General features: G+C 40.9%; 1 protein-coding gene and 1 pseudogene across 1 annotated transcript; both read left to right on the top strand.

The window, feature by feature from the left end:
* The first annotated feature begins 679 nt into the window (after positions 1-679).
* Positions 680-1192, top strand: ZCCHC13 (zinc finger CCHC-type containing 13). The gene has a single exon (XM_045537761.1). It carries the CDS (start codon positions 680-682, stop codon positions 1190-1192), a length of 513 nt encoding a protein of 170 aa, XP_045393717.1.
* A 5566-nt stretch (positions 1193-6758) lies between these two features.
* On the top strand, positions 6759-7201 carry LOC123628109 (annotated as a pseudogene).
* Positions 7202-9460: the final 2259 nt, after the last annotated feature.

Raw genomic sequence — 9460 nt, 5'->3', positions numbered from 1 at the left:
TGTCTACTAGACCCCAAAGTAAGCCTAAATCCTAACTATGAGAAATGCTACAGGTCACATTTTTTGAACAGGAAGGAATTCAAACTCAATCCTAACGACCCAAGTGTTGAAACAAACAAAAACAAGACAACACCACTCAGTTAACTGATTATTGCCCTTTTGGCTTCTTGAGTAGGAGGAAATTTGGGGTGAAAGGGTGGCTGGAATGCCTATGACATATTTTTTAATGATTTTTTTAATTTCAGCATATTATGGGGGTACAAATGTTTAGGTTATGTATATTGCCCTTGGCCCCGCCCCCTCAGAACTTCAAGCGTGTCTATCCGCCAGACGGTGCGCACAGCACCCATTATGTGTGTATATACCCATCCCCTCCTCCCCCCTCCCATCTGCCCCACGCCCGATGAATGTTATTCCTATATGTGCACTTAGGTGTTGATCAGTTAAAACCAATTATCTGGTGAGTACATGTGGTGCTTGTTTTTTCATTCTTGGGATACTTCACTTAGTAGAATGGGGTGCCTGTGACATATTAATGGGGCCGTGCGCAAGCCTTGTGTGACGTCGCAGAGGCCCTTAGAGTAAAACAGCCATTTCCTTCTCAGTCACCGTAAGGGAAGCTGTGTCGGGGCCTCCGGAACAGCAGTGGACCCGCTCACCGGAAGATCTCACCGTAGCCATGAGCAATAAGGAATGCTTCAAGCGTGGACGCTTTGGCCACTGGGCCCGGGGATGCCCTAGAGGAGGAGCTCAAGGGCGAGGAGCTAGAGGGCGTGGCAGAGGTTCTCCGTGCAGCTCCACCACCTTATCGGACATGTGTTACCGCTGCGGTGAGTCTGGTCATCATGCCAAGGACTGTGACCTTCTTCAGGACATCTGCTACAACTGTGGGAGAAGTGGCCACATCGCCAAAGACTGTAATGAGCATAAACGAGAGAGAGAGCAGTGCTGTTACACCTGCGGCAGACCAGGTCATCTGGCTCGTGATTGTGATCGTCAGGAAAGGCAGAGATGCTACTCTTGTGGCGAATTTGGGCACATTCAGAAAGACTGCACCCAAGTCAGGTGCTACCGATGTGGTGAGATCGGCCACGTGGCCATCAACTGCAGCAAAGCAAGCCAGGTCAACTGCTACCGCTGTGGCGAATCCGGACATTTAGCGCGGGAATGCCCCATTGAGGCCACCGCTTAAGTTTTTTCCTTTGTGCCCTCCCCCTCGCTCCTTTTGCTGATTGATAATTGCATTATTTTCTCTGAAACCTCTTCACTGACCAAAAGGTTGATAGATTGAGACTACTCTCAGGACTGTGACCTTTAATTACCATGTTAAAGAAGGAAAGGACTGGGGAAAAAAAGCTAATCACTTGTAGATGCTTCACAATTAAGGTGTTACTTCTGTGCCATAGGTGAATCCAGTTATTGAATAGTCATTCTGAGCATAGTCAATTTCTGGGTTCTTTTGGTGAATTTCGATTTAATGCATTTACTTAGGACATTCCAGCAGTGTGCCAGGCACCATTAGAAGAATTGAAGAGGCATCAGTGAACAAATCAGAACAAATTCAGGCCTGGAATCTATTAACAAGAAAAATATGTAGTATGTCAGATGAAGGTAAATTGCCACAGAGAAAAAGAACACCAAGTAAAAGGATAAAAAGAGAATGTGTATGTGGGAGGAGGAAGGAAAGAATGTAGTTCTGTTTTAGACACACAAGGCTACCTACCCTGAGGAGGTGATATTTCCTCAGAGATCCATAGAACAAATAAAGTTGATTCTGGAAATGTCTATGACCTTGCCAAAGTAATTTTAATTTTATTATATTGACGGCTTTGAATTATCTGACCTCATTAGCTTTTTTTTTTCCCGCCCTCCCCCTAGCTTTTTTTTTATTTCAGCATATTATGGGGGTACAAAAGTTTAGGTTACATATATTGCCTTTACCCCTACCCCAGTCAGAGTTTCAAGCATGTCCATCCCCTAGATGGTGTGCATCGCACTCATTATGTGTGTATACACCCCTCCCCTCCCCCCCCACATCTGCCCAACACCCGATCAATGTTATTCGTAAATGTGCTCTTAGGTGAGGATCAGTGAAACCAATTTGATGGTGAGTACATGTGGTGCTTATTTTTCCATTCTTGGGATACATTAGCTTTTAAATAATATTGAAAGACATCTCTGTCTGGCCCCTCATAGAGTGTGTAGTTTAATGAAAATAAATCAGAAAAAAAGATGTATAATGTGAGTTGCTTGAGAGAGAGAGAGCAATCAGAAAAAACCTAAACAAAACACCTAAACAGCAAATCATGGACATACAGATAGTGATGGCAAAGTTTGCACTTACAATTTTATTTTTTTTTTGAGACACAGTCTCACTCTGTTGCCTAGGCTAGAGTGCCGTGGTGTCAGCCTAGCTCACAGCAACCTCAAACTCCTGGGCTCAAGCAATCCTTCTGCCTCAGACTCCCAAGTAGCTGGGACTACAGGCATGCGCCACCTTGCCTGGCTAATTTTTCTATATATTTGTAGTTGTCCGGCTAATTTCTATTTTCAGTAGAGACGGGGTCTCACTCTTGCTCAGGCTGGTCTCGAACTCCTGACCTAGAGTGAGCCTCCCGCCTCGGCCTCCCAGAGTGCTAGGATTACAGGCGTGAGCCACCGCACCCAGCCTGGACTTACAAATTTTTTAAATATCTAAGGAAATAAGTATAAGCATAAAGATTAAGCAGAGTTTGGGGCTTCAGTAATTTAATAATACTCTTCACAGAGATGAAAATTATATTACTTAGGAGTTTCTGAAAAATGTATTTTCTCAGATAAAAATGTTGGGTTTCATATGCTGGAAGCCATTTTTAAAAATCTGATCTGAAAAACAACGGAACTTTTATAAAATAGAGAAAGCACTTTTAAACTCTAAACAAAACCTAGGGGGAAGGAGGTAACTATTGTATCAAGAGAAAATTGAAGTTGCAATGGAAAATGGTTTAGAAAATAACAATAATGTCAAACCTGGGATATGATAGAATTTATAGCAGAAAAACTAGTGTAAGGGGTACAGTTTTGGGCCCATAAACTCAAATAGTCAAGAAATGTAACTTATTTTATAACTGAAGCCATATTCTTTTGCGAACCTCCATAAGGGTTACTGTATAATCCATCGGAAAGGCCTATTCAATTCAGCTGAGTTCCTTTCAACTTCTGCGATCCTTTTGGGCTCCTAAAAATTGATTCTATCACTCTCTGTATCGTCTCAATAAACTTAGGCACACTCCCAGCCCCTAAATGGGGCAAATCTCAGTCCAATCTGCCAAGACACAACATGAAACTCCTATATTGCATTGAGCAAACAAATTCTCACATCTCATCACTGTGCTGGACTCTATTTAGGAAAGGAACACAGGGGAACACAGGGATCTGTGTTTGAATCCCTAAAAACCATCTGGAGTTTCATTTCCCATGCCCTCAGGAGTTTGGTCCAGTGTTCGAGGGGAGAGACTGTGTCCCTTTATTAAGGACAGACTCAACATATAAGTCTTCTACATGTCTTGGCCCTAGGCAATCTTTTCTAGTCTGGGGGAAAGGAAGCCTCATTTTGACTCATCAATATCCCTATGCCAGAAGATACAAAATGGTAGCCCTCTTAATGAACCAGGTTCACAAGTATGTTTAGTTTGATCTACACATTGTTTAACAATATCTGTAAATTGAATGCTAACATTTAAAAATTGGAACATTTCTCATAAAAGTACTTATTTTTAGTCTCTCTGAAACAAAAGCAAAGATGAGGAAGCAATAAGCACACATCCTGTGTGAAAACTTTCAGCTGCAGGTGAGTAGCACTTTCTCCCTACAGACAAGTCATAGGCTCCCAGCCCCCGCTGTTCCCTGGGGCTTACAAAAATCCCAGCCAGCATTCTTTACCTCAGTCTATAACCCCTGCTGTATGCCTGGGGACATGCGCAGACAACTATATAACATCCACCACACAAGTTTAGTTAAAACTTTATATAAGCCTCATATTAGTGTATATAAACAGAAAAGCACATTATATCAATAGAGACTAAAAAGACATTTTATAAAATTGAAGCTTCTTCCTGATTGAAAGACAAATAACAAAATGTGTTAAAAAAGAAAATAGGGCTAACAGGGTTTCTGCTTCAAAGAAGATAAAACAGATGCATTTTTACCTATTATTATTCTGGCTAAGTACAACTAAAAACTCTGAACATTGTATATAAAACACACATAAAAAGACTGAAAGGTCTGGGAGGCCAAGGCGAGAGGATAGTTTGAGCTCAGGAGTTCGAGACCAGCCTGAGCAAGAGCGAGACCCCATCTCTAATAAAAATAGAAAGAAATTATCTGGACAACTAAAAATGTATAGAGAAAATTAGCCAGGCATGGTGGCACATGCCTGTAGTCCCAGCTACTCGGGAGGCTGAGGCAGGAGGATTGCTTAAGCCCAGGAGTTTGAGGTTGCTGTGAGCTAGGCTGACACCATGGTACTCTAGCCTGGGCAACAGAATGAGACTCTGTCTCAAAAAAAAAAAAAAAAAAAACCTAAAAGGTGGGACAAAGGCAAATGGGCTAGGGACCTCTGAACCAAAGGAACTACACAGTGGTGATTTCTCTGGATTTTCATTTTGCCTCATATACACAGAGTTGAAGAAAGCTTTTAGACAAGAACTGCTCTACTTCAGCCAAACACCACAGAAAAAATTATGGCGTCACCACCATCACCACCAACAAAGGCATAGTGGGAAACCCAGATTTATATCCTCATGAGGCTGCAACAAGGTGCCCAGCACCTACACTGTGGTGCTGTCAGAGAAAACCAGCAGTAATGTTGTGGCTCTTTGAAAGATTTTTAAAATGGACAAACGTCAGCAAGACTAATAAAGAAAAGAGACAAATGACCAATATCAGGTATGAAATAGGGGATATCACTGCAGACATCAAAAGAGTAATAAAGGATTCCTTATGGCCAACTCTACACACACATATTTGACAACTTAGATGAAATGGACCAATTCTTTGAAAAACACAAGCTACTAAAAAAAAAAAACACACAAGCTACTTCAACTCATTCAGTATGAGATGAATAATTTGAATAGCCTTATAACTATTAAAGAAATTGAATTAGTGATTAAATATTCCCCCCCCCAAAAGTCTCCAAGCCTATATTTTCACTGGAGAATTCTACAAATCTTTAAAAAAGAATTAACAAAAATTCTACATAATCTTCTTGAAAATAGAAGAGGAAGGAATGCTTCCCAATACATTTTATGAAGCTAGAGTTACCTTGATGACAAAAACCAAAGACAGTGTAAAAAACTACAGACCAATATTCCTTATAAATATAGATGCAAAATCCTCAATAAAACATTTAAATATAATGCAAAAATTAATTCAAAATCAATCACAGATTTAAATGTAAAATGTAAATATATAAAACTTTTAGGAAAAATGTAAGAGAAAAGCCTCAGTATCCATGGATAGGTAATGAGTTCTTAGACATAACAACAAAAATATAACCCATAAAAGAAAACAATTCATCAGTTAGACCTCATCAAATTTCAAAACATCCTGAAATATCCAATTAATAGGGTGAAAAGACAAGGTATAGAATTAGAGAAACTATTTGCAAACCACATATCGAAGAAAGAACTAGTATCTAGAATATATCAAGAACTCTCGGCCGGGCGCAGTGGCTCACGCCAATGATCCTAGCACTCTGGGAGGCCAAGGCGGGAGGATCGTTTGAGCTCAGGAGTTCGAGACCAGCCTCAGCAAGAGTGAGACCCCCGTCTCTACCAAAAATAGAAAGAAATTAGCTGGACAACTAAAAATATATACAAAAATTAGCTGGGCATGGTGGCACATTCCTGTAGTCCCAGCTACTCAGGGAGGCTGAGGCAGCAGGATCTCTGGAGCCTGGGAGTTTGAGGTTGCTGTGAGCTAGGCTGACGCCATGGCACTCTAGCCCAGGAAACAGAGTGAGACTCTGTCTCAAAAAAAAATATATATATATATATATTTTATAAAAAAGTAAATAACTAAAAAAAAAGAACTCTCAAAACTGAACAGTTAAAAATTCAAACAATCCAATTAGAAAATGGGCAAAACATAAAGACATTGTACCAAAGAAAATATGCAGATGTCAAATAAACAAACAACACATTCAATATCATTGCCATTAGGGAAATTCAAATTAAAACGACAACAAGATGTCACAACACACCTATCAGAACTACTAAAACAAAGAACAGTGGGCCGAGTGCGGTGTCTCACGCCTGTAATCCTAGCACTCTGGGAGGCCGAGGAGAGTGGATCACTCGAGGTCAGGAATTCAAGACCAGCCTGAGCAAGAGAGATACCCCGTCTGTACTAAAAATAGAAAGACATTATCTGGATAACTAAAAATATATACAGAAAAAATTAGCCAGGCATGGTGGCACATGCCTGTACTCCCAGGTACTCGGGAGGCTGAGGCAGGAGGATTGCTTAAGCCCAGGAGTTTGAGGTTGCTGTGAGCTAGGCTGAAGCCACGGCACTCACTCTAGCCCGAGCAACAGAGTGAGACTCTGTCTCAAGAAAAAAACCAAAAAAAAAAAAAAATAGTGACAACATCAAATGCTGGTGAGAATGTGGAGAGATTAGATTACTCATGTGTTGCTGGTGGGAATACAAAGTGGTACAGTCACTCTTCAAAGCAGTTTGGCCATTTCTTTAAAAAAGTAAACATGGCTCTTCACAAGATGGCACCGAAGGCAAAGAAAGAAGCTCCTGCTCCTCCCAAAGCCGAAGCCAAAGCAAAGGCTTTGAAGGCCAAGAAGGCAGTGCTAAAAGGCGTCCACAGCCACAAAAAAAAGAAGATCCGTACATCACCCACCTTCCGGAGGCCAAAGACAGCCCAAGTATCCTCGAAAGAGCGCACCCAGGAGAAACAAGCTTGATCACTATGCATTCATCAAGTTGAAGAAGATAGAAGATAACAACACACTTGTGTTCCTTGTGGATGTCAAAGCCAATAAGCACCAGATCGAACAGGCTATGAATAAGCTCTATGACATTGATGTGGCCAAAGTCAACACCCTGATCAGCCTGATGGAGAGAAGAAGGCATATGTTCCACTGGCTCCGGATTATGATGCTTTCTTTGGACGTTGCCAACAAAATTGGGATCATCTAAACCGAGTCCAACTGGCTAATTCTAAATATATATATATCTTTTCACCTTAAAAAAAATAAATATAAAAAAGTAAACATGCAACTAACCACTACCATACAACCCAGCAATTGCACTCCTGGGTACGAACCCATAGTAATGAATACTTACAGTCACACAAAAACCTGTACAAATACCTTTAGTTTTTTTTTTTTTTTTAATTTATTTTCAGACAGAGGCTCGCTCTGTTCCCCCGGGCTAGAGTGCCGTGGCGTCAGCCTAGCTCACAGCAACCTCAAACTCCTGGGCTCAAGCAATCCTTCTGCCTCTGCCTCCTGAGTAGCGGGGACTACAGGCATGTGCCACCATGCCCGGCTAATTTTTTTCTATATATTTTTATTTGTCCATATAATTTCTTTCTATTTTTTAGTAGAGATGGGGTCTCGCTCTTGCTCGGGCTGGTCTCGAACTACTGACCTCAAATGATCCACCCGCCTCGGCCTCCCAGAGTGCTAGGATTACAGGCGTGAGCCACCGCGCCCGGCCTACAAATACCTTTAGAGCAGGTTTATTTGCCAAAAACTGGAAACAATACAGATGTCCTTCAGTGGGTGAATGGTTAAACTGTGCTACATATATGTGGTTCCAATATGTAGTAGAATATTATTCAACAATAAAAAGGAACAAAATATCAATTCACAGAAAAACTTGGATGAATCTCCAGAGAATTATGTTGAGTGAAAAAAAGTGAATCCCAAAAGGTCACGTGCTATATGATGCAATTTCCATAACATGCTTGAAATCATAAAATTATAGCAATGGATAACAGATTGGTAGTCTTCAGGGTTTAAGGAGTGGGAGAGGAAGTAAGTATGACTATAGAAGAGAAACATAAGGGATGCTTGTAGTGATTTAATGTCTGGTCTTGACTGTATCCATGTCATTATCCTGGTTGTGATATTGTACTATGTAGTTTTACAAGCTGTTATCATTGGGGAAAACTGGATATATGGGATATTTATGTATTATTTCTTACAACTGATTGTAAATCTATGATTGTCCCAAGACAAACAATTTATTTATTTATTTATTTTTTTGGAGACAGAGCCTCGCTCTTTTGCCCTGGCTAGAGTGCCGTGGCGTCAGCCTAGCTCACAGCAACCTCAAACTCCTGGACTCAAGCAATCCTTCTACCTCAGCATCCCAAGTAGCTGGGAGTACAGGCATGTGCCACCATGCCTGGCTAATTTTTTCTATATATTTTTAGTTGTCCAGATAATTTCTTTCTATTTTTTAGTAGAGATGGGGTCTCGCTCTTGCTCAGGCTGGTCTCGAACTCCTGACCTAGAGCAATCCTCCCGCCTCAGTCTTCCAGAGTACTAGGATTACAGGCATGAGCCACCGCGCCTGGCCAAGACAAAAAATTTAATTAAAAAAATAAGGCTGTACTGCGGAGAAATCTGACAAACACTACCTATGCCAGGTGAACAAAGTCAACAGCAACAGTCATAAATCATGTTGATAGTATGTATATTTGACATAATGTGTGAAAAGGGCACTTTGCCTCTGTGATCTTCCTCTCAAAAACCTGTAATCTGTTACAAAGGTAAACTGGGGCACGATAAAATTTTAAGGAGTTATTTGAGCAAGCAATTCGTGAATCAGGTAGCTCCAAGCCAAAAGTGGCTCAGGAGCTTTACAAAGGAAACACCAGGGGGAGGCTTTTATAGAATGGACCCACATGTAACGCAAAGAAAATATTTAATTGGTCACAGTTATACAGTTGCCTTATTTGGTCTATCCCATTGGAAAGTCCCTAGTTATATAATTATAAGTTTGTTGGCTACTTCTTTTTTCTTTAATTTCTCTCCCCCTATTGGTTACTTCTGATTGGCTGAGCTTAAGTTCTGTTTTATTTCTTTGTTTGTTTTTGTTTTTAATATAGGCATTTACAGGAAATAGCCCAAGTTTTCACTTAATGTTTTGCAAATCAAGCAAGGCTTGGGTCACTTGTGAGGCCTAACTGGTTTTGTCTGCTCAGGGATTCTTCAGGCGTGGTCTTTATTTTAATTACCTTTAACAAACCGTAATATAATCATGAAAAGATTATCAGAGAGGCCGGGTACGGTGGCTCATGCTTGTAATCTTAGCACTTTGGGAGGCCAAGGCGGGAGGATCGCTCCAGGTCAGGAGTTCGAGACCAGCCTGAGCAAGAGAGAGACCCTGTCTCTACTAAAAATAGAAAGAAATTATCCAGACAACTAAAAATATATATAGAAAAAATTAGCCAGGC

This window comes from Lemur catta, chromosome X (genome assembly GCF_020740605.2).
Source record: "Lemur catta isolate mLemCat1 chromosome X, mLemCat1.pri, whole genome shotgun sequence".
Taxonomy (NCBI): Eukaryota; Metazoa; Chordata; class Mammalia; order Primates; family Lemuridae; genus Lemur; species Lemur catta.
The sequence above is the reverse complement of the archived record's forward strand: the minus strand, read 5'-3'. Positions and strand labels throughout refer to the sequence as shown.